The sequence below is a fragment of the Xenopus tropicalis genome, chromosome 7 (genome assembly GCF_000004195.4).
Source record: "Xenopus tropicalis strain Nigerian chromosome 7, UCB_Xtro_10.0, whole genome shotgun sequence".
In the NCBI taxonomy this organism is placed as follows: domain Eukaryota; kingdom Metazoa; phylum Chordata; class Amphibia; order Anura; family Pipidae; genus Xenopus; species Xenopus tropicalis.
In genome coordinates this window covers 132,855,831-132,880,956 of record NC_030683.2, presented here as the reverse complement: position 1 = coordinate 132,880,956, position 25,126 = coordinate 132,855,831, and the positions used below count along the sequence as shown (strand labels likewise).

At 55.3% G+C, this 25,126-nt stretch overlaps 1 protein-coding gene across 2 annotated transcripts; it reads right to left on the bottom strand.

Annotated features, from left to right (window-relative positions):
* Positions 1-6,402: 6,402 nt before the first annotated feature.
* On the bottom strand, positions 6,403-19,197 carry hp1bp3 (heterochromatin protein 1, binding protein 3). 2 transcript variants are annotated; one of them, XM_031905674.1, is made up of 12 exons: positions 19,088-19,197; positions 18,077-18,175; positions 15,473-15,629; positions 13,870-14,032; positions 12,798-12,941; positions 12,635-12,715; positions 12,292-12,455; positions 10,304-10,394; positions 9,555-9,714; positions 8,996-9,107; positions 7,682-7,813; positions 6,403-7,367 (listed from the first exon to the last, which is right to left on the bottom strand). In XM_031905674.1, the coding sequence occupies exons 2-12, from the start codon at positions 18,156-18,158 to the stop codon at positions 7,061-7,063; spliced, it is 1,593 nt and encodes a 530-aa protein (XP_031761534.1). In that variant the 5' UTR covers positions 18,159-18,175; positions 19,088-19,197; the 3' UTR covers positions 6,403-7,060. The 2 variants fall into 2 exon arrangements, with proteins under 2 accessions (XP_031761534.1, XP_031761535.1); XM_031905675.1 differs by having other exon boundaries at positions 19,044-19,136.
* Between the last annotated feature and the right edge of the window lie 5,929 nt (positions 19,198-25,126).

Sequence of the window (25,126 nt, the reverse complement as noted above, 5' to 3'; positions counted from 1 at the left end):
AGCGGCATTGAGAATGCACGTAATCACCGATTGCCCGTCCCCCCGACCGCTCTCTCTCTCCCCCCCAGTGTATCTTTGCATCTGTATCATAGCAACAGTGACTGTAACAGGCGGGACGATTTGGTGATTGTATCAATGTGACGTTTCCATTACACCGAGACAATGTCTAGTAATGTCGCATGGGTACAATTAGATACAATAGGATACAATTAAATACAATGAATAAAATACAAGTAGCTATGATTGGATACAATTAAATACAACAAATAAAATACAATTAGATACAATAGGATACAATGCAATGGATAAAATACAATTAAATACAATTAATAAAATACAATTAGATACAATTGGATACAATTAAATACAATGGATAAAATACAATTAGATACAATTGGATAAAATTAAATACAACAAATAAAATACAATTAGATACAATTGGACACAATTAAATACAACAAATAAAATACAATTAAATACAATTGGATACAATTAAATACAACAACTAAAATACAATTAGATACAATTGGATACAATTAAATACAATGGATAAGATACAATTGGATACAATTAAATACAATGGATAAAATACAATTGGATACAATTGGATACAATTAAATACAATTAGATACAATTGGATACAATTAAATACAACGAATGAAATACAATTAGATACAATTGGATACAATTAAATACAATGGATAAAATACAATTAGATACAATTGGATACAATTAAATACAATGGAGAAAATACAATTAGATACAATTGGATACAATTAAATACAATGGATAAAATACAATTAGATACAATCGGATCCAATTAAATACAATTAGATACAATTGGATACAATTAGATACAATTGGATACAATTAAATACCATGAATAAAATACAATTAGATACAATTGGATACAATTAAATACAATGAATAAAATACAATTAGATACAATTGGATACAATTAAATACAATGGATAAAATACAATTAGATACAATTGGATACAATTAAATACAATGAATAAAATACAATTAGATACAATTGGATACAATTAAATACAATGGATAAAATACAATTAGATACAATTGGATACAATTAAATACAATGAATAAAATACAATGCTCGGACCCAGCAGTTTATACAAAACAATTTACATCCCATTTAATATTTAACCCTCCTGGTTCTTGGGTGTTTAACAGAAAGATCCATTTCACTTCTGAATGTGATGATCTTTTCAGTTTGTCCCCTCCCTGCAGGGTTGGACTGGGGGGGCTTCTGCCTCAGGGGCCCCTGCCCCCCCCCCAGGGGCCCCCTGCACCCGTCTGACCCTTGGCAGATCAGGGGAGCACCCTGCAGGGATCGTTTCTGGGCTTTTGGGGCCCATCAGGTTTATCCTGTTGCCCCGGTCTGACGCTGCCCCCCGACTGTGTGCTGCCACTTTCTCAGTACTTTTTTTTTTGTAAATAGGGGGCGTTGCCTTCATTGCACTCGGGGGAAGGGCCTCGGTACAGTCGCTGCTTCACTATTGGTCTCCGGTTCTGAAGTGGATCTGCTGCACCTTTGCACCTACACTACTTGCCTGGGAATCCCCCGAGCATGTTACTGCCAATAGATTTGCCCCAATAGCGCCCCCTAAAGACTGTATTTATTGTGCAGAAAGCTTTACCTGCCTGAGTAACAGCCCTAGCAGCTCCTTCTGTTGGGTTAACATAGCAGCTGCCATTTTAGATTGGTCTCAGTAGCTTCCTGTTGCAGCTCCGGCTGCTGTTACCTCAGGTTACAGCAGAGAGGGGAGGGGATTGAGGAGAGAGGGGAGGGGGAGGAGAAGAAGGGAAGGGGAGAGAGGACAGAGGGGAGGGGGAGGAGAAGAAGGGAGGGGGAGAGAGGAGAGAGGGGAGGAGAAGAAGGGAGGGGGAGAGAGGACAGAGGGGAGGGGATGGAGAAGAAGGGAGGGGGAGAGAGGGGAGGAGAAGAAGGGAGGGGGAGAGAGGAGAGAGGGAGGAGAAGAAGGGAGGGGGAGAGAGGAGAGAGGGAGGAGAAGAAGGGAGGGGGAGAGAGGAGAGAGGGGAGGAGAAGAAGGGAGGGGGAGAGAGGAGAGAGGGGAGGAGAAGAAGGGAGGGGGAGAGAGGAGAGAGGGGAGGAGAAGAAGGGAGGGGGAGAGAGGAGAGAGTTGACAGACTTGTGCCGTGCCCTGAAGGATGTTTCTGAGAGCAGAAAGTCTGACACAGAAGAACATGTGACACAAAAGGGAAATCCTGTGTTTCCTTTGACAGAGGACTCAGTGCGGCTGGGAGTGCTTATGGCTGTATTTACACAGACCTTTCCTGAATTTATTCCTATAACTATTGGCCCTTAGGGGGCGGAGTCTCCTTTATGGATTTCAGACGACAATAAACAGGCGACGCCTCATGTTCGGGAACCAATAGATTTTATTTTTACCCCATTTTCCTTCTCCTATTGGGCTCGTTCTTTCTTCGCTAAACTCTATGGTTGGATCTTTCTTTGGGACCCGATTGGACTTATTATCACTATAAATCATTGAATCCGTGGCGTTTAACACTTTATCTGCCCTTGAGCTTTGTGAGGCTCAGTTCCCCTTTAGTTACACGAGACCCCTGGGACCTTCAGCCACTTTCCCTCTCAAATCTACAAACTGGATTAACCCTTTATTTTATTTCAACCTCCTTTATTAATTCCCTATTTCTTTGGTGCATTTTTATTTGATTCGATCATTAGAGATTTGGGGAGACTTTACTGCTTCCTCCCCCCCCGAACCCCAATATCTCTTTCCTTCTCCTTCATTTAAACCTGAATTCCTTTCTCCTGGTACTCAGGGTCGGACTGGGGGGTGCAGGGCCCACTGGGGATTCTACATTGGGGGCCCCTGTACCCCGCCGCAGCCTTCAGACACATCCCTGCAGGGGGCCCCCCACCCGTCTGACCCCCCCACCCGTCTGACCCCCCTTACCTGCAGTGCGTTGGGGGAGGGAGACCGGCGGATCAGTGGAGCCCCCTGCCAGGATCGGGTCTGGGCCTCCGGTACCCACCGGGTTTATTCCCAGTGACTGAGTCCAACCCTGATGGTACTTGATTTAACAGTTGATTTATAGTTTTTTAATTATTTCCCTTCTTCTGACTCTTTGCAGCTTTCAAATGGGGGTCACTGACCCCGGCAGCCAAAAACTCCAGTTTTATTGTTACTTTTTATTACTTATTTAGCCCCTCCCCTATTCATCTTGCAGTCTGTCATTCCAATCGCTCCCTGGTTGCTAGGGTAACTTGGACTCTGGGGTGTTGTTACCGATGGATGTCATGGACATACGTGTCGCTTCTGGTGCAGAAATGTAAGTTTCACGGGTCGCTGATACTGCAAATAATAATAATAATAATAATATTCTGCGCTCGAGGTTTTCTATTTAAATACAGATAAAGGAAAAGTAAAACCAATATCTGCCCTCTGTGCCGCCCTCTGTGCCGCCCTCTGTGCACTGCTGGTTCCGACTTCTAAACAATGTAGAGAGAAATATATAAACATTCCCCAGATCCTGCATAATGTCAGTGAGGCAAGTTGGGGTTAAGAAGAGGTAGTAACTTGTACCCACCCCCGGGGGGCGGCCCTCCTGCTGCAGGTAGATTGCAGGTCGGGGCTGGAGGGGGAAATAACTCTGCAAGTTCAGGCAATGAATTCTATGAATTCCCAAGGGACACTGTGAGCATCGGGGTAGGAATTTTAACCCTGGGGGGGGCATTTATGTAGCAATACCTGGGCTCTCGCACCCCCACGCAGGTAAAGTATCCGGGAGCCACAGTGATAGTCATACCCTGAATATTTACCCCAATACTTCTGACTGTGGCCCTGGCAATATACACGTCCCTCTCCCATAACAACTGCCTGACACACGGGGTATTATTTGAGGCAGAAACCTGCTCTGACCCCTGCAGGGGGCAACTGTGGCCAAAATATGTCTCTATGTAACTTCCTGCTTGTGTGCTGAACCCCACCCCCTGTCCTGACATCACACTGATACACTGCTCATTGGTAGTTACACTGTATTTGCACAGCGCCACCTTGTGGCAGAAATATAGGAGGGGACTGCAATACATTCTGTAGGGCCTTAGTTAATACATTGAGCTCCCCATTGGGTGGGGCCTATAGAAGATATTTCCCCAGTTGACAACCAATATGGACAGCACTGACTTGTGGACTGAATCCCACCTTACTACTAAGCACATTACTGTTTTGTTACTCAGTAGGATATTCACATCATTCTAGGAGTCCGGTAACAGAGTAGGAAACTCCCAGCATCCCCCAGTCTCATGTTGTGGTTTTTACCCCGGGACACATGGTATTTGCAGCCCACTGAATGCTGGGAACTAGGACTGTCCTAACATTAAGCCCCGAAGGAACTACACTCATTTTAATCACTTTCCTGACATTCTCCGGTATTACCTTCTGCCATTTCCTGCTTGTGGGCTCAGTCCTACCCTCTTATTTGTGCATAAGGGAAAAGACATGGATCTTAAACTCATTCATCAACAGGGAGGCCCTTCAGGGAGGTTCCCATGTTCAAACAGGAACCTCCCCCCCGGGTAAGTGAATCCAATCTCCCCCCAGTACTTACCCAGGTACAGAGCTCTGATTCTCTGTACTTCCTGCTCCTGGGCTGCTCTCTTTCCCATGGTCAGGCAGGAACCTCCCCCTGGGTAAGTGAATCCAATCTCCCCCCAGTACTTACCCAGGTACAGAGCTCTGATTCTCTGTACTTCCTGCTCCTGGGCTGCTCTCTTTCCCATGGTCAGGCAGGAACCCCCCCTGGGTAAGTGAATCCAATCTCCCCCCAGTACTAACCCAGGTACAGAGCTCTGATTCTCTGTACTTCCTGCTCCTGGGCTGCTCTCTTTCCCATGGTCAGGCAGGAACCCCCCCTGGGTAAGTGAATCCAATCTCCCCCCAGTACTTACCCAGGTACAGAGCTCTGATTCTCTGTACTTCCTGCTCCTGGGCTGCTCTCTTTCCCATGGTCAGGCAGGAACCCCCCCTGGGTAAGTGAATCCAATCTCCCCCCAGTACTTACCCAGGTACAGAGCTCTGATTCTCTGTACTTCCTGCTCCTGGGCTGCTCTCTTTCCCATGGTCAGGCAGGAACCCCCCCTGGGTAAGTGAATCCAATCTCCCCCCAGTACTTACCCGGGTACAGAGCTCTGATTCTCTGTACTTCCTGCTCCTGGGCTGCTCTCTTTCCCATGGTCAGACAGGAACCCCCCCCCTGGGTAAGTGAATCCAATCTCCCCCCAGTACTTACCCAGGTACAGAGCTCTGATTCTCTGTACTTCCTGCTCCTGGGCTGCTCTCTTTCCCATGTTCAAACAGGAACCTCCCCCCCTGGGTAAGTGAATCCAATCTCCCCCCAGTACTTACCCAGGTACAGAGCTCTGATTCTCTGTACTTCCTGCTCCTGGGCTGCTCTCTTTCCCATGGTCAGGCAGGAACCCCCCCTGGGTAAGTGAATCCAATCTCCCCCCAGTACTTACCCAGGTACAGAGCTCTGATTCTCTGTACTTCCTGCTCCTGGGCTGCTCTCTTTCCCATGGTCAGGCAGGAACCTCCCCCTGGGTAAGTGAATCCAATCTCCCCCCAGTACTTACCCAGGTACAGAGCTCTGATTCTCTGTACTTCCTGCTCCTGGGCTGCTCTCTTTCCCATGGTCAGGCAGGAACCTCCCCCTGGGTAAGTGAATCCAATCTCCCCCCAGTACTTACCCAGGTAAAGAGCTCTGATTCTCTGTACTTCCTGCTCCTGGGCTGCTCTCTTTCCCATGGTCAGGCAGGAACCCCCCCCTGGGTAAGTGAATCCAATCTCCCCCCAGTACTTACCCAGGTACAGAGCTCTGATTCTCTGTACTTCCTGCTCCTAGGCTGCTCTCTTTCCCATGGTCAGGCAGGAACCCCCCCCCCGGGTAAGTGAATCCAATCTCCCCCCAGTACTTACCCAGGTACAGAGCTCTGATTCTCTGTACTTCCTGCTCCTGGGCTGCTCTCTTTCCCATGGTCAGGCAGGAACCCCCCCCTGGGTAAGTGAATCCAATCTCCCCCCAGTACTTACCCAGGTACAGAGCTCGGATTCTCTGTACTTCCTGCTCCTGGGCTGCTCTCTTTCCCATGGTCAGGCAGGAACCTCCCCCTGGGTAAGTGAATCCAATCTCCCCCCAGTACTTACCCAGGTACAGAGCTCTGATTCTCTGTACTTCCTGCTCCTGGGCTGCTCTCTTTCCCATGGTCAAATGAGGATCCTCATCATTAACTATTTGCAGGAGTCATGGGAAGGAGAGCAGCCCTCCAGCCAATCAGAGTAATGCATTAAGGCTGCACAGGAAGATAAAAGGCAATGAGGAGGCGGGACTCGGTAGCAGAATCTAGTTCTTTTTATTATAGCAAACAGCAGGAAACCCATTGGTTCACATCTCTGTCCGTGGGCGGGGCCGCTTCTTACAAAATGGCAAAGTTTAAAGTAAAGAGACGATTGGCTGAAGTGGGGGCGGGGGTGGGGCCCAGCTCTGGTACAACATGCGGAGCTGCATTGGCTCCTGTGGGCGGCGCTGTAGGACTAAGGGCAACAGAACGGGCAAAGCAAAGGATAATAGCCCCTATCCCAGAATCCTCTGCCTGGGGGCCAATCACTTGCTAAAGGGAAAACAAAGCGCCGGGGGGGGGGTAGGGTTTAATTTACAAAATCTACACGTTTCTACCCTACGTGATGCTGGGGGGGAATGGCGGCTTGTGATTGGAAGAGCAGAACTGACGCTGGCGCTGCCGTACAACTAATAGTACAAAAAAGCAACTCAAACCTCAACGCAACTTTCCCCCTGAATACCGGGTATTGGGGGGCCGGGGGGGGGGCTACAGCTAAAAGAAACAGAACCATCCGGAGAAATTAAAGGGGAAGTATCGGGCCTGGGGGGCGGGAATCAAACGCACGGAAACCTTACAAAAGTTTTTTGTCGTTTTTTTTTTTTCTTTTTTTTCCTGTAATTTGGGCTCTCGGCTCCTCCCCCCGGGGGCCCCCAATCACTTCCGGGAGCGCAGCGACTTCCTTTGGCTCGACTTGCCCTTGGCTGCGGGTTTCACCGCCTTCTTTGCCGCCGCCGCTTTCTTGGGGGGCCGGCTCGCTGGCTTCTTGGCGGGAGGAGGAGGGGGAGGGGCCGGGGCGGCCTTTCCCTTCTTGGATTTTGGAGGAGGAGGAGGAGGAGGAGGGGGTGGGGGGGCTTTTTTCGGGGTACTTTTTGCCTTCCCTCGGGGAGGGGGGGCTCGCTTCTTGGGTTTGGGAGGCGGGGCTCTGCTCCTGGATTTGGCTGGGGCCGCCTTCTTCTGCATCCTGTGTGTATGGCAAGGGGGGTAAAGGGAAAGAAAAGGCAATTAAAGGGCTGTAGGTTCAATGTAAATGGGGTGAGAGAGTCACATGAGCCCCCCCCCCAGTAAGGTGAGAGCGCCCCCCCCAAGAGTCACCTGAGCCCCCCTCCCAGTAGGAGTCACCTGAGCCCCCCTCCCAGTAGGAGTCACCTGAGCCCCCCTCCCAGTAGGAGTCACCTGAGCCCCCCTCCCAGTAGGAGTCACCTGAGCCCCCCCTCCAATAAGAGTCACGTGAGCGCGCCCCCCCCCCCAATAAATAACGGGAGCCCCTTTACTCACCTCCTTTTTGGTGGGGGTTCCTCTTCCTCGGACTCTTCCTCTTCAGATTCTTCCTCCTCATCGGATTCTTCCTCCTCAGACTCCTCCTCTTCCTCCTTCTCGTGGGGTTTCTCAGGAAAGAGCACGTAGGGGCTGCAGGGACAGGCAAGGGGCAGGTTAGGGGCAGCCTGCGGGTGGGGGCAGAGGGGCCGGGGCAGTTCCTTACCTGGGGTAATAGGGGAAGCAGAGCTGGTAGGTTAGAGGCAGCCTGCGGGTGGGGGCAGAGGGGCCGGGGCAGTTCCTTACCTGGGGTAATAGGGGAAGCAGAGCTGGTGGGTTAGGGGCAGCCTGCGGGTGGGGGCAGAGGGCCGGGGCAGTTCCTTACCTGGGGTAATAGGGGAAGCAGAGCTGGTAGGTTAGGGGCAGCCTGCGGGTGGGGGCAGAGGGGCCGGGGCAGTTCCTTACCTGGGGTAATAGGGGAAGCAGAGCTGGTGGGTTAGGGGCAGCCTGCGGGTGGGGGCAGAGGGGCCGGGGCAGTTCCTTACCTGGGGTAATAGGGGAAGCAGAGCTGGCAGGTTAGGGGCAGTTCCTTACCTGGGGTAATAGGGGAAGCAGAGCTGGTAGGTTAGGGGCAGCCTGCGGGTGGGGGCAGAGGGGCCGGGGCAGTTCCTTACCTGGGGTAATAGGGGAAGCAGAGCTGGTGGGTTAGGGGCAGTTCCTTACCTGGGGTAATAGGGGAAGCAGAGCTGGTAGGTTAGGGGCAGCCTGCGGGTGGGGGCAGAGGGGCCGGGGCAGTTCCTTATCTGGGGTAATAGGGGAAGCAGAGCTGGTAGGTTAGGGGCAGCCTGCGGGTGGGGGCAGAGGGGCTGGGGCAGTTCCTTACCTGGGGTAATAGGGGAAGCAGAGCTGGTAGGTTAGGGGCAGCCTGCGGGTGGGGGCAGAGGGGCCGGGGCAGTTCCTTACCTGGGGTAATAGGGGAAGCAGAGCTGGTAGGTTAGAGGCAGCCTGCGGGTGGGGGCAGTTCCTTACCTGGGGTAATAAGGGAAGCAGAGCTGGTAGGTTAGGGGCAGCCTGCGGGTGGGGGCAGAGGGGCCGGGGCAGTTCCTTACCTGGGGTAATAGGGGAAGCAGAGCTGGTAGGTTAGGGGCAGCCTGCGGGTGGGGGCAGAGGGGCCGGGGCAGTTCCTTACCTGGGGTAATAGGGGAAGCAGAGCTGGTAGGTTAGGGGCAGCCTGCGGGTGGGGGCAGAGGGGCCGGGGCAGTTCCTTACCTGGGGTAATAGGGGAAGCAGAGCTGGTAGGTTAGGGGCAGCCTGTGGGTGGGGGCAGTTCCTTACCTGGGGTAATAGGGGAAGCAGAGCTGGTAGGTGCCACTGAAGCCCTTGCCGGAGATTTGCTCCAACCAACCGTTCTTCTCGCACTTCTGCAGCGTCCTCTTCAGCAGATGCACTGGAACGTACAGAGTGTTAGTCTGGGCCCGGGCCCCCCCCCCGGGGCAACAGCGCTTAGTGGGGAGGGTAAGTGGCCTGGCATGGGGGGGGTGGTAAAACCTAATATGTCTGCCCCCCAAACATCTCAGCCAATCAGCCCGCACCGTGCCCCCCAAACATCTCAGCCAATCAGCCCGCACCGTGCCCCCCAAACATCTCAGCCAATCAGCCCGCACCGTGCCCCCCAAACATCTCAGCCAATCAGCCCGCACCGTGCCCCCCAAACATCTCAGCCAATCAGCCCGCACCGTGCCCCCCAAACATCTCAGCCAATCAGCCCGCACCGTGCCCCCCAAACATCTCAGCCAATCAGCCCGCACCGTGCCCCCCAAACATCTCAGCCAATTAGCCTGCACTGTGCCCCCCAGACATCTCAGCCAATCAGACGGGGGGGGGGGGGACTCACCCTGGAAGCTGGAGTTGACCCCGGGGTGGTTCTCCAGAACATATTTCTTGATGGCGGTGGTGGAGCAGGTTTTGGGCTCATTCATGGCAGTAATGGCGGAGAGGATGGCATCTTCGAAGGCTCCGCCCACCAGAAGAGGTTTGTCTCCTGCCCGCTTCAGCTGTGTGGGGGGGGGGGGGGTAAAGGGTAAGTCCGGCCCATATTAACCCTGCAGCTGCCACTAATGCTCAAACCTACCCTGTACCTCCTCCCACTTCCACTGCCTGATATACCTGTGGGCCCCCGGGGTACAAGCACCAATAGGAGGCAGGAGGGCCCCTGAGTACAAGCACCAATAGGAGGCAGGAGGGCCCCTGGGTACAAGCACCAATAGGAGGCAGGAGGGCCCCTGGGTACAAGCACCAATAGGAGGCAGGAGGGCCCCTGGGTACAAGCACCAATAGGAGGCAGGAGGGCCCCACGTGCCCAGGGGCAAAAAGAGCTGCGAGACAGGGGCATCCCAAGGGTTTATACTGAGCTGAGAGATTATGCAGTGTGTGGGGTAGGTGCCTCGTACCCCCAGATCTACTTAGGGCCCCCTGTACCCACATATCTGCTCCTTACACCCTGAACTGGGCCTGTGCCAGAGAGCCAAGATTATTAATCACAAACCTGACCGAATGTGCCGCCCCGGAGGCCTACCCAGGGGGCAGAAAGGAACCCCCACTGCCATTAATATGGAGACTGAAAAGCAATATGGCTGCTCTCACCTGGAATGTGCCTGAAGCTCCTTTGCCAGTGATCTGCTCCAGTTGCCCTTTCTCTACAGCTCTCTGCAATGCGTTCTTCAGCAGCTGAGGCCTGCCCGGGGCCACATGAGCAGGGGAGGGGCCACATGAGCAGGGGAGGGGCACAACACAAAAGAAACACTGTTACAATGAATCACTATATCCCCAGAAATAAACTTGTGCAATGCTGCATGTAAGGGGTGCGCCAATGTGATGGGGGGGGTAGTTAGTGGGTAGCAGTAAGGAGTGTGCCAATGTAGGTGGGGTAGGTTTAGGCAGTGGGTAGGAGTAAGGGGTGTACCATTGTGGGGTGGGGGTAAGGGGTGCGCCAATGTGGGGGGGGGGGGGGGTAGGTTTAGGCAGTGGGTAGGAGTAAGGGGTGCACCAATGTGGGGGGGATAGGGTTAGGCAGTGGGTAGGAGTAAGGAGTGTGCCAATGTGTGTGGGGGGGGGTAAGTTTAGGCAGCGGGTAGGAATAAGGGGTGCGCCAATGTGGAGGGGGGTAAGTTTAGGCAGCGGGTAGGAATAAGGGGTGCGCCAATGTGGGGGGGGGGTAGGGTTAGACAGTGGGTAGGAGTAAGGGGTGCGCCAATGTGGGGGGGGGGGATTAGGGTTAGGCAGTGGGTAGGAATAAGGGGTGCGCCAATGTGGGGGGGGGGTAGGGTTAGACAGTGGGTAGGAGTAAGGGGTGTGCCAATGTGGGGGGGGGGTAGGGTTAGACAGCGGGTAGGAGTAAGGGGTGCGCCAATGTGGGGGGGGGTAGGGTAAGACAGTGGGTAGGAGTAAGGGGTGTGCCAATGTGGGTGGGGGGGTAGGTTTAGGCAGTGGGTAGGAGTAAGGGGTGTGCCAATGTGGGAGGGGGGGTAGGGTTAGACAGTGGGTAGGAATAAGGGGTGTACCAATGTGGGTGGGGGGGTAGGTTTAGGCAGTGGGTAGGAGTAAGGGGTGCGCCAATGTGGGGGGGTAGGGTTAGACAGTGGGTAGGAATAAGGGGTGTGCCAATGTGTGGGGGGGGGGGTAAGTTTAGGCAGCGGGTAGGAATAAGGGGTGCGCCAATGTGGGGGGGGGGTAGGGTTAGACAGTGGGTAGGAGTAAGGGGTGCGCCAATGTGGGGGGGGGGTAGGGTTAGACAGTGGGTAGGAATAAGGGGTGTGCCAATGTGGGAGGGGGGGTAGGGTTAGACAGTGGGTAGGAGTAAGGGGTGTACCAATGTGGGTGGGGGGGTAGGTTTAGGCAGTGGGTAGGAATAAGGGGTGCGCCAATGTGGGGGGGGGGTAGGGTTAGACAGCGGGTAGGAGTAAGGGGTGTGCCAATGTGGGGGGGGGGGGGTAGGGTTAGACAGTGGGTAGGAGTAAGGGGTGTGCCAATGTGGGGGGGGGGGGTAGGGTTAGACAGTGGGTAGGAGTAAGGGGTGCGCCAATGTGGGTGGGGGGGTAGGTTTAGGCAGTGGGTAGGAGTAAGGGGTGCGCCAATGTGGGGGGGGGTAGGGTTAGACAGTGGGTAGGAGTAAGGGGTGCACCAATGTGGGTGGGGGGGTAGGTTTAGGCAGTGGGTAGGAGTAAGGGGTGCGCCAATGTGGGGGGGGGGTAGGGTTAGACAGTGGGTAGGAGTAAGGGGTGCACCAATGTGGGTGGGGGGGTAGGTTTAGGCAGTGGGTAGGAGTAAGGGGTGCGCCAATGTGGGGGGGGGGGGATAGGGTTAGGCAGTGGGTAGGAATAAGGGGTGTGCCAATGTGGGGGGGGGGGGTAGGGTTAGACAGTGGGTAGGAGTAAGGGGTGTGCCAATGTGGGGGGGGGGTAGGGTTAGACAGTGGGTAGGAATAAGGGGTGTACCAATGTGGGTGGGGGGGTAGGTTTAGGCAGTGGGTAGGAGTAAGGGGTGTGCCAATGTGTGGGGGGGTAGGTTTAGGCAGTGGGTAGGAGTAAGGGGTGCGCCAATGTGTGTGTGGGGGGGGAGGAGCCAGCACCCACCTGATATCCACCTTGAGCTTGGGGTAGTGCTGGGACAGGTACTTCTTGATGAGACTGTAGGAGGCCTCCTTGGGCTCACACAGGCGGGTAAATGCCAGGGGCAAGATGTCCTCCAGCTTTACACTGGGTTGGTCCCCGGCAGCGGCGGCGCTGGCACCACTTTTCTGTAACAGGAACAAGTGGGATTCGGGTTTAACCCTTCCATATCCAGGAGACAAGAGGTTGTGTCCCACTGGGCAGCCCCTGGCTTACAACTCCCAGCACCAGGGCTCAGCGCTGCCCCCGCTGGTAATGGGAAACACTGAGGGGAACCCCCACCCTGACGGGCAGGAAACAAATTTACCTTTCTGTCTCGGGATTTGGCGGCAGATTTGCCAGAATTCTGGATCACCACGAAGCTGCCGGACGCACCTTTCCCCTTCACCTGATTGGACAGAGGGCAGTTAGTAAGAGATCCCACACTCCCTGTGCCCCACGGAACGTAAGAGAAAATGAGTGCGGGGCACCTGGCGGATAATTCCCCTCTCCAGCTCCCTCTTCAGCGCCTGTTTGAGCAGATACCCCCGGCGCTCCAGCTCCAGGGAGGGGTACTTGCTGATGATGTACTTCCTGATGGCCACCACCGAGGCGCCGCTCTTCTGGAAACAGGCCTGGGGGGTACAAACGGAGCTCATTCAGTACAGAGAGGTGGGGGGTACAAACGGAGCTCATTCAGTACAGAGAGGTGGGGGGTACAAATGGAGCTCACTCAGTACAGAGAGGTGGGGGGTACAAACGGAGCTCATTCAGTACAGAGAGGTGGGGGGTACAAATGGAGCTCATTCAGTACAGAGAGGTGGGGGGTACAAACGGAGCTCATTCAGTACAGAGAGGTGGGGGGTACAAACGGAGCTCATTCAGTACAGAGAGGTGGGGGGTACAAATGGAGCTCATTCAGTACAGAGAGGTGGGGGGTACAAAAGCAGCTCATTCAGTACAGAGAGGTGGGGGGTACAAACGGAGCTCACTCAGTACAGAGAGGTGGGGGGTACAAAAGCAGCTCATTCAGTACAGAGAGGTGGGGGTACAAACGGAGCTCACTCAGTACAGAGAGGTGGGGGGTACAAACGGAGCTCATTCAGTACAGAGGTGGGGGGTACAAAGCAGCTCACTCAGTACAGAGAGGTGGGGGGTACAAAGGGAGCTCACTCAGTACAGAGAGGTGGGGGGTACAAACGGAGCTCACTCAGTACAGAGAGGTGGGGGGTACAAACGGAGCTCACTCAGTACAGAGAGGTGGGGGGTACAAACGGAGCTCATTCAGTACAGAGGTGGGGGGTACAAAAGCAGCTCACTCAGTACAGAGAGGTGGGGGGTACAAAGGGAGCTCACTCAGTACAGAGAGGTGGGGGGTACAAAGGGAGCTCACTCAGTACAGAGAGGTGGGGGGTACAAACGGAGCTCATTCAGTACAGAGAGGTGGGGGGTACAAACGGAGCTCATTCAGTACAGAGAGGTGGGGGGTACAAACGGAGCTCATTCAGTACAGAGAGGTGGGGGGTACGGCTGTGGGAGGGCTATACAGTGACCACCTCTCACCTTAATGGCCTCGGTCAGGATGGCGTCCATCTTGGGGCGAGAGGAGGAAGAGACGTGGATCTGTTTCTGGGCCCGTGCCCGCTGGCTGGCAGAGAGAGTCGCCCACGAGGGGATCGTCTTCTTCACTTTCTTTTCCTTCTCCTTCGACTGCTCCTTCTCACCCCTAAATTAGATATGAGTGAGGGGCAAATTCATCTGCAGGACTACCCCATCCCAGCATGTTCTGGCTCATAAGGAATGCTGGGAGTAGCATATTCCCCCCATGCTCTGGCCCATAAGGAATGCTGGGAAGTAGCATATTCCCCCCATTGCTCTGGCCCATAAGGAAATGCTGGGAGTAGCATATTCCCCCATCTCTGGCCATAAGGAAGCTGGGAGTAGCATATTCCCCCCAGCCTGGCCCATAAGGAATGCTGGGGAAGAGCATATTCCCCCCATGCTCTGGCCCATAAGGAATGCTGGGGAGTAGCATATTCCCCCCCCATGCTCTGGCCCATAAGGAATGCTGGGAGTAGCATATTCCCCCCCATGCTCTGGCCCATAAGGAATGCTGGAGTAGCATATTCCCCCCATGCTCTGGCCCATAAGGAATGCTGGGAGTAGCAATATTCCCCCCCATGCTCTGGCCCATAAGGAATGCTGGGAGTAGCATATTCCCCCCATGCTCTGGCCCATAAGGAATGCTGGGAGTAGCATATTCCCCCCATTGCTCTGGCCCATAAGGAATGCTGGAGTAGCATATTCCCCCCCATGCTCTGGCCCATAAGGAATGCTGGGAGTAGCATATTCCCCCCCATGCTCTGGCCCATAAGGAATGCTGGGAGTAGCATATTCCCCCCCATGCTCTGGCCCATAAGGAATGCTGGGAGTAGCATATTCCCCCCATGCTCTGGCCCATAAGGAATGCTGGGAGTAGCATATTCCCCCCATGCTCTGGCCCATAAGGAATGCTGGGAGTAGCATATTCCCCCCCATGCTCTGGCCCATAAGGAATGCTGGAGTAGCATTCCCCCATGCTCTGGCCAAGAATGTGGAGAGCATATTCCCCCCATGCTCTGGCTCATAAGGAATGCTGGGAGTAGCATATCCCCCCCCATGCTCTGGCCCATAAGGAATGCTGGGAGTAGCATATTCCCCCCCATGCTCTGGCCCATAAGGAATGCTGGGAGTAGCATATTCCCCCCATGCTCTGGCCCATAAGGAATGCTGGGAGTAGCATATTCCCCCCATGCTCTGGCCCATAAGGAATGCTGGGAGTAGCATATTCCCCCCCATGCTCTGGCCCATAAGGAATGCTGGGAGTAGCATATTCCCCCCCATGCTCTGGCCCATAAGGAATGCTGGGAGTAGCATATTCCCAGCATGCCCTAGTAGATAAGGAATACACTGTGGCCCTCACGCTGTTGCACTAAAGCCCCCGGGGGCAGAAGCAATACAGACCCCATGACCCCCGTGCAGCCAGTTTCCATAAAAGGTGAACTAAACCCCCCTTGGGTTATTAATCACTAGCACAGCAATAGCATATAAAAACCCAAAGGAGGGGTTAGTTCCCCTTTAACCTGCTCAGTCAGTGAGGGAAGAGGGGGTGTCAGCAAGTTCTTACTCCTTTTTGGTCTCCTCGGCTATCTGTCCTTCTCCCTTCTTCTCCTCCTCAGGCTCCGACTCCTTGGGCTGCTCTGTCTCACTGGAAGTGGCCGGGGGGGTCTCGGTCTCCTGTTCCTCCCCAGTAGAAGCGGATTCCTCGGAGCTGGCATCTGCCTCTGGGACACGAGACTGGCATCAGCGCGACTGGCACGAGCAGCCACAGAGGGACCCCCCGCAATCATTCATTCATTGTGGAACCAATATGGCAGCTCCCACCCTCACCTCAACTACTTTTATTGCATAATAGATTATTCTGCTGGGAATGGGACTGATCCTGCCCAATGTCCTGTGGGACCAGCGCTCTGACCCTTGCTCTATAGCTGGAACCCCTGCCGTAAAGCAATACTCTGCTGCTGTGGCTTCCCAGAGAGGAAGTAGAACTCAACCCACAAAACAACAATGATATCTACGCAACTATAAACCCAGTGAGAATGAGGGATGAATGGATATTGGGGAGTTGTATCAGGAGTCAGAACCAGCAGTGCAGGGAAGGGAAAGGGACAGACACAGTGACAGTTAAACATAACTATAAACCCAGTGAGAATGAGGGATGAATGGATATTGGGGAGTTGTATCAGGAGTCAGAACCAGCAGTGCAGAGAAGGGAAAGGGACAGACACAGTGACAGTTAAACATAACTATAAACCCAGTGAGAATGAGGAATAAATGGGTATTGGGGAGTTGTATCAGGAGTCAGAACCAGCAGTGCAGGGAAGGGAAAGACACAGTGACAGTTACACATAACTAGAAACCCAGTGAGAATGAGGAATGAATGGATATTGGGGAGTTGTATCAGGAGTCAGAACCAGCAGTGCAGGGAAAGGGACAGATACAGTGACAGTTACACATAACTATAAACCCAGTGAGAATGAGGAATGAATGGATATTGGGGAGTTGTATCAGGAGTCAGAACCAGCAGTGCAGGGAAGGGAAAGGGACAGACACAGTGACAGTTACACATAACTATAAACCCAGTGAGAATGAGGAATGAATGGGTATTGGGGAGTTGTATCAGGAGTCAGAACCAGCAGTGCAGGGAAGGGAAAGGGACAGACACAGTGACAGTTACACATAACTATAAACCCAGTGAGAATGAGGAATGAATGGATATTGGGGAGTTGTATCAGGAGTCAGAACCAGCAGTGCAGGGAAGGGAAAGGGACAGACACAGTGACAGTTACACATAACTATAAACCCAGTGAGAATGAGGGATGAATGGGTATTGGGGAGTTGTATCAGGAGTCAGAACCAGCAGTGCAGGGAAGGGAAAGGGACAGACACAGTGACAGTTACACATAACTATAAACCCAGTGAGAATGAGGGATGAATGGGTATTGGGGAGTTGTATCAGGAGTCAGAACCAGCAGTGCAGGGAAGGGAAAGGGACAGACACAGTGACAGTTACACATAACTATAAACCCAGTGAGAATGAGGAATGAATGGGTATTGGGGAGTTGTATCAGGAGTCAGAACCAGCAGTGCAGGGAAGGGAAAGGGACAGACACAGTGACAGTTACACATAACTATAAACCCAGTGAGAATGAGGAATGAATGGGTATTGGGGAGTTGTATCAGGAGTCAGAACCAGCAGTGCAGGGAAGGGAAAGGGACAGACACAGTGACAGTTACACATAACTATAAACCCAGTGAGAATGAGGGATGAATGGATATTGGGGAGTTGTATCAGGAGTCAGAACCAGCAGTGCAGGGAAGGGAAAGGGACAGACTCAGTGACAGTTACACATAACTATAAACCCAGTGAGAATGAGGGATGAATGGGTATTGGGGAGTTGTATCAGGAGTCAGAACCAGCAGTGCAGGGAAGGGAAAGGGACAGACACAGTGACAGTTACACATAACTATAAACCCAGTGAGAATGAGGGATGAATGGGTATTGGGGAGTTGTATCAGGAGTCAGAACCAGCAGTGCAGGGAAAGGGACAGACACAGTGACAGTTACACATAACTATAAACCCAGTGAGAATGAGGAATGAATGGATATTGGGGAGTTGTATCAGGAGTCAGAACCAGCAGTGCAGGGAAGGGAAAGGGACAGACACAGTGACAGTTACACATAACTATAAACCCAGTGAGAATGAGGAATGAATGGATATTGGGGAGTTGTATCAGGAGTCAGAACCAGCAGTGCAGGGAAGGGAAAGGGACAGACACAGTGACAGTTACACATAACTATAAACCCAGTGAGAATGAGGGATGAATGGGTATTGGGGAGTTGTATCAGGAGTCAGAACCAGCAGTGCAGGGAAGGGAAAGGGACAGACACAGTGACAGTTACACATAACTATAAACCCAGTGAGAATGAGGAATGAATGGATATTGGGGAGTTGTATCAGGAGTCAGAACCAGCAGTGCAGGGAAGGGACAGACAAAGCGGGTTTGGGCGGAGTTCCCCTTTAACCTGCCAGCTGATGACCTCTAACCCCCTGTGAGGGGAGACGCCAGCCAATAGGATGCACAGACAGGCCCCACACAGAGATGGACTCTCACAAGCCAGCAGATTGGCCAGCCCTGGGGTGAGTGGGCGGGGTTACAGGGACATTACCTGCTTTCTCCTCACTCTCGGCCGGGCGATTCTTGGGAGGAGTCTCCTGGGCGGAGGAGTTGACCGCACGGCGGATGGGCATGGTGATATCTGTGGGACCTGTGGGGGGTGGAACACAGGGGGGGGTTAGGGCCCATTCATCTCTCTGCGATTGGCTGCTCTCCATCCCAGGAACCAATCACTGACGCCTCTGGTACTAAACAGCGCCTTATCTCTTATAATTAGCCAGCTGCTGATTGGGTGCCGCTAATCACATGGTACACGGGGGCGGGGCTTCTGATATCCCCTAGCGAGTGTGTGTGACTTTCCTACCAATGAGGCACCGGCAGTGGGGCCCCACTAACAGCCCATTAGCAGCAGGTACACACCCGGGCACAGGGCCCCTGGGAGCCCCCATAACACTATGGTAGCCGGGGGCCAGTCTGTACCAGCAGGCAGGGCACTGTGCGTATGCAAGGGCCCCCCATTACACCAACAAGTTGCCTCCGGCGGGGCAGAAGCGCAGCAAGTGGCCCCCAAGCTATGGCGCAGTACAATTAAGGGCCACAGAGCCCCTTAGCAAATAACAGACAAAGCCAGCCAATCAGCGCACACTCACTCCCGCACAGCCAATCAGCGCGCAGCCACACAAGCGGGCAGAAAACACAAAACAAAGAGGTTACGGCGGAGGGGCGGGAAGTCGGGGGCCAGGCTGGCCAATCAGGAGCCGCAGCATCTTTCGAACGCGCCGGAAAGCAAGGGGGCGGAGAATGCGCGTTCCCGCGGGCGGGGAACCAAACAAGGGCTATCGGGGTACGGGGAAACGAACCCCCGCCGACCCGGGAGATACATTTGTGGGGGAAGCGATAATACCCTGGGCCGAGATGCGCCCGTTACACACTCCCTCCCTCCCGCCGGAGAATTCAACGCCGCGCAGAACACGACGCTCCGCTGCCCCAATACACCCGTGCAATTATAGTGTCCGCACCTCCCGGTACCGCTACCTCCCGCCGCCTCGCTTCCCGCACTCACCTCCGGAGCCGCTACAACCGAACTGCAGCCTCCAGCTAGCGCTATCCCGTCACAGCCACGCCCCCTCCTGCGCGCCCGCACGTCATTTCCATGACAACCGCCGGCAGCGCGCTAGCCACGCCCCCTAGTGCCTGCGATACGGCTAACTACCAGCATGCACCGGGACACAGGCCCATCTTCACCGATATACTTGTATATATACATTGTCTGTGGGTGCTGCGTAGGGCCTGCAGAGATAGTGACCCCAGTGCATGCTGCGTAGGGCCTGCAGAGATAGTGACCCCAGTGCATGCTGGGTAGGGCCTGCGGAGATACAGTGACCCCAGTGCATGCTGGGTAGGGCCTGCAGAGATAGTGACCCCAGTGCATGCTGGGTAGGGCCTGCAGAGATACAGTGACCCCAGTGCATGCTGGGTAGGGCCTGCAGAGATAGTGACCCCAGTGCATGCTGCGTAGGGCCTGCAGAGATAGTGACCCCAGTGCATGCTGGGTAGGGCCTGCAGAGATACAGTGACCCCAGTGCATGCTGGGTAGGGCCTGCAGAGATAGTGACCCCAGTGCATGCTGGGTAGGGCCTGCAGAGATACAGTGACCCCAGTGCATGCTGGGTAGGGCCTGCAGAGATAGTGACCCCAGTGCATGCTGGGTAGGGCCGGGCCTGCGGAGATAGTGACCCCAGTGCATGCTGCGTAGGGCCTGCAGAGATAGTGACCCCAGTGCATGCTGGGTAGGGCCTGCAGAGATACAGTGACCCCAGTGCATGCTGGGTAGGGCCTGCAGAGATAGTGACCCCAGTGCATGCTGGGTAGGGCCTGCAGAGATAGTGACCCCAGTGCATGCTGGGTAGGGCCTGCAGAGATAGTGACCCCAGTGCATGCTGGGTAGGGCCTGCAGAGATAGTGACCCCAGTGCATGCTGGGTAGGCCTGCAGAGATAGTGACCCCAGTGCATGCTGGGTAGGGCCTCCAGAGATAGTGACCCCAGTGCATGCTGGGTAGGGCCTGCAGAGATAGTGACCCCAGTGCATGCTGGGTAGGGCCTGCAGAGACACAGTGACCCCAGTGCATGCTGGGTAGGGCCTGCAGAGATAGTGACCCCAGTGCATGTTGGGTAGGGCCTGCAGAGACACAGTGACCCCAGTGCATGCTGGGTAGGGCCTGCAGAGATAGTGACCCCAGTGCATGCTGGGTAGGGCCTCCAGAGATAGTGACCCCAGTGCATGCTGGGTAGGGCCTGCAGAGATAGTGACCCCCAGTGCATGCTGGGTAGGGCCTCCAGAGATAGTGACCCCAGTGCATGCTGGTAGGGCCTGCAGAGATAGTGACCCCAGTGCATGCTGGGTAGGGCCTGCAGAGATAGTGACCCCAGTGCATGCTGGGTAGGGCCTCCAGAGATAGTGACCCCAGTGCATGCTGGGTAGGGCCTGCAGAGATAGTGACCCAGTGCATGCTGGGTAGGGCCTGCAGAGATAGTGACGCCCAGTGCATGCTGGGTAGGGCCTGCAGAGACACAGTGACCCCAGTGCATGCTGGTAGGGCCTGCGGAGATAGTGACCCCAGTGCATGCTGGGTAGGGCCTGCAGAGATAGTGACCCCAGTGCATGCTGGGTAGGGCCTGCAGAGATAGTGACCCCAGTGCATGCTGGGTAGGGCCTGCGGAGATAGTGACCCCAGTGCATGCTGGGTAGGGCCTGCGGAGATAGTGACCCCAGTGCATGCTGGGTAGGGCCTGCGGAGATAGTGACCCCAGTGCATGCTGGGTAGGGCCTGCGGAGATAGTGACCCAGTGCATGCTGGGTAGGGCTGCGGAGATAGTGACCCCAGTGCATGCTGGGTAGGGCCTGCGGAGATAGTGACCCCAGTGCATGCTGGGTAGGGCCTGCGGAGATAGTGACCCCAGTGGCATGCTGGGTAGGGCCTGCGGAGATAGTGACCCCAGTGCATGCTGGGTAGGGCCTGCGGAGATAGTGACCCCAGTGCATGCTGGGTAGGGCCTGCGGAGATAGTGACCCCAGTGCATGCTGGGTAGGGCCTGCGGAGATAGTGACCCCAGTGCATGCTGGGTAGGGCCTGCGGGAGATAGTGACCCCAGTGCATGCTGCGTAGGCCTGCGGAGATAGTGACCCCAGTGCATGCTGGGTAGGGCCTGCGGAGATAGTGACCCCAGTGCATGCTGGGTAGGGCCTGCGGAGATAGTGACCCCAGTGCATGCTGGGTAGGGCCTGCGGAGATAGTGACCCCAGTGCATGCTGGGTAGGGCCTGCGGAGATAGTGACCCCAGTGCATGCTGGGTAGGGCCTGCGGAGATAGTGACCCCAGTGCATGCTGGGTAGGGCCTGCGGAGATAGTGACCCCAGTGCATGCTGGGTAGGGCCTGCGGAGATAGTGACCCCAGTGCATGCTGGGTAGGGCCTGCAGAGATAGTGACCCCAGTGCATGCTGGGTAGGGCCTGCAGAGATAGTGACCCAGTGCATGCTGGGTAGGGCCTCCAGAGATAGTGACCCCAGTGCATGTGGGTAGGGCCTGCAGAGATAGTGACCCCAGTGCATGCTGGGTAGGGCTGCAGAGATAGTTGACCCAGTGCATGCTGGGTAGGGCAGAGACACAGTGCAGTGCATGCTGGGTAGGGCCTGCGGAGATAGTGACCCCAGTGCATGCTGGGTAGGGCCTGCAGAGATAGTGACCCCAGTGCATGCTGGGTAGGGCCTGCAGAGATAGTGACCCCAGTGCATGCTGGCTGGTAGGGCCTGCGGAGATAGTGACCCCAGTGCATGCTGGGTAGGGCCTGCTAGTGACCCCAGTGCATGCTGGTAGGGCCTGCAGAGATAGTGACCCCAGTGCATGCTGGGTAGGCCTGCAGAGATAGTGACCCCAGTGCATGCTGGGTAGGGCCTGCGGAGATAGTGACCCCAGTGCATGCTGGGTAGGGCCTGCGGAGATAGTGACCCCAGTGCATGCTGGGGTAGGGCCTGCGGAGATAGTGACCCCAGTGCATGCTGGGTAGGGCCTGCGGAGATAGTGACCCCAGTGCATGCTGGTAGGGCCTGCGAGATAGTGACCCCAGTGCATGCTGGTAGGGCCTGCGGAGATAGTGACCCAGTGCATGCTGGGTAGGGCCTGCGGAGATAGTGACCCCAGTGCATGCTGGGTAGGGCCTGCGGAGATAGTGACCCCAGTGCATGCTGGGTAGGGCCTGCGGAGATAGTGACCCCAGTGCATGCTGGGTAGGGCCTGCGGAGATAGTGACCCCAGTGCATGCTGGGTAGGGCCTGCGGAGATAGTGACCCCAGTGCATGCTGCGTAGGGCCTGCGGAGATAGTGACCCAGTGCATGCTGGGTAGGGCCTGCGGAGATAGTGACCCCAGTGCATGCTGGGTAGGGCCTGCGGAGATAGTGGACCCCAGTGCATGCTGGGTAGGGCCTGCGGAGATAGTGACCCCAGTGCATGCTGGGTAGGGCCTGCGGAGATAGTGACCCCAGTGCATGCTGGGTAGGGCCTGCGGAGATAGTGACCCCAGTGCATGCTGGGTAGGGCCTGCGGAGATAGTGACCCCAGTGCATGCTGGGTAGGGCCTGCGGAGATAGTGACCCCAGTGCATGCTGGGTAGGGCCTGCGGAGATAGTGACCCCAGTGCATGCTGGGTAGGGCCTGCGGAGATAGTGACCCCAGTGCATGCTGGGTAGGGCCTGCGGAGATAGTGACCCCAGTGCATGCTGGGTAGGGCCTGCGGAGGATAGTGACCCCAGTGCATGCTGGGTAGGGCCTGCGGAGATTAGTGACCCCAGTGCATGCTGGGGTAGGGCCTGCGGAGATAGTGACCCCCAGTGCATGCTGGGTAGGGCCTGCGGAGATAGTGACCCCAGTGCATGCTGGGTAGGGCCTGCGGAGATAGTGACCCAGTGCATGCTGGGTAGGGCCTGCGGAGATAGTGACCCAGTGCATGCTGGGTAGGGCCTGCAGAGACACAGTGACCCCAGTGCATGCTGGGTAGGGCCTGCAGAGAGACAGTGACCCCAGTGCATGCTGGGTAGGGCCTGCAGAGAGACAGTGACCCCAGTGCATGCTGGGTAGGGCCTGCAGAGATAGTGACCCCAGTGCATGCTGGGTAGGGCCTGCAGAGATAGTGACCCCAGTGCATGCTGGGTAGGGCCTGCAGAGAGACAGTGACCCCAGTGCATGCTGGGTAGGGCCTGCAGAGAGACAGTGACCCCAGTGCATGCTGGGTAGGGCCTGCAGAGATAGTGACCCCAGTGCATGCTGGGTAGGGCCTGCAGAGAGACAGTGACCCCAGTGCATGCTGGGTAGGGCCTGCGGAGATAGTGACCCCAGTGCATGCTGGGTAGGGCCTGCAGAGATAGTGACCCCAGTGCATGCTGGGTAGGGCCTGCGGAGACACAGTGACCCCAGTGCATGCTGGGTAGGGCCTGCGGAGACACAGTGACCCCAGTGCATGCTGGGTAGGTCCGGGCCTGCAGAGATAGTGACCCCAGTGCATGCTGGGTAGGGCCTGCAGAGATAGTGACCCCAGTGCATGCTGGGTAGGGCCTGCGGAGACACAGTGACCCCAGTGCATGCTGGGTAGGGCCGGGCCTGCAGAGATAGTGACCCCAGTGCATGCTGGGTAGGGCCTGCAGAGATAGTGACCCCAGTGCATGCTGGGTAGCGCCTGCAGAGACACAGTGACCCCAGTGCATGCTGGGTAGGGCCTGCAGAGATAGTGACCCCAGTGCATGCTGGGTAGGGCCTGCAGAGATAGTGACCCCAGTGCATGCTGGGTAGGGCCTGCAGAGATAGTGACCCCAGTGCATGCTGGGTAGGGCCTGCGGAGACACAGTGACCCCAGTGCATGCTGGGTAGGGCCGGGCCTGCAGAGATAGTGACCCCAGTGCATGCTGGGTAGGGCCTGCGGAGACACAGTGACCCCAGTGCATGCTGGGTAGGGCCTGCAGAGACACAGTGACCCCAGTGCATGCTGGGTAAAGCAAGGTCTCAGAGACAGGGACCCCAGTGCATGCTGGGTAAAGCAAGGTCTCAGACACAGTGACCCCAGTGCATGCTGGGTAAAGCAAGGTCTCAGAGACAGGGACCCCAGTGCATGCTGGGTAAAGCAAGGTCTCAGACACAGTGACCCCAGTGCATGCTGGGTAAAGCAAGGTCTCAGAGACAGGGACCCCAGTGCATGCTGGGTAAAGCAAGGTCTCAGACACAGTGACCCCAGTGCATGCTGGGTAAAGCAAGGTCTCAGACACAGTGACCCCAGTGCATGCTGGGTAAAGCAAGGTCTCAGAGACAGGGACCCCAGTGCATGCTGGGTAAAGCAAGGTCTCAGACACAGTGACCCCAGTGCATGCTGGGTAAAGCAAGGTCTCAGACACAGTGACCCCAGTGCATGCTGGGTAAAGCAAGGTCTCAGACACAGTGACCCCAGTGCATGCTGGGTAAAGCAAGGTCTCAGAGACAGGGACCCCAGTGCATGCTGGGTAAAGCAAGGTCTCAGAGACAGGGACCCCAGTGCATGCTGGGTAAAGCAAGGTCTCAGACACAGTGACCCCAGTGCATGCTGGGTAAAGCAAGGTCTCAGACACAGTGACCCCAGTGCATGCTGGGTAAAGCAAGGTCTCAGACACAGTGACCCCAGTGCATGCTGGGTAAAGCAAGGTCTCAGAGACAGGGACCCCAGTGCATGCTGGGTAAAGCAAGGTCTCAGACACAGTGACCCCAGTGCATGCTGGGTAAAGCAAGGTCTCAGACACAGTGACCCCAGTGCATGCTGGGTAAAGCAAGGTCTCAGACACAGTGACCCCAGTGCATGCTGGGTAAAGCAAGGTCTCAGAGACAGTGACCCCAGTGCATGCTGGGTAAAGCAAGGTCTCAGACACAGTGACCCCAGTGCATGCTGGGTAAAGCAAGGTCTCAGACACAGTGACCCCAGTGCATGCTGGGTAAAGCAAGGTCTCAGAGACAGGGACCCCAGTGCATGCTGGGTAAAGCAAGGTCTCAGACACAGTGACCCCAGTGCATGCTGGGTAAAGCAAGGT

What these genes read in the sequence shown, in the direction of transcription:
- hp1bp3 (XM_031905674.1), bottom strand. Translation starts at nt 18,158, where the DNA reads ATGCCCATCCGCCGTGCGGTCAACTCCTCCGCCCAGGAGACTCCTCCC. An exon ending in CCAAATCCCGAGACAGAAAG is followed by an intron (nt 12,456 to 12,634) that starts GTAAATTTGTTT and finishes TTCCTGTTACAG; the next exon opens with AAAAGTGGTGCCAGCGCCGC. An exon ending in GGTCAACTCCAGCTTCCAGG is followed by an intron (nt 9,108 to 9,554) that starts GTGAGTCCCCCC and finishes TGTACGTTCCAG; the next exon opens with TGCATCTGCTGAAGAGGACG.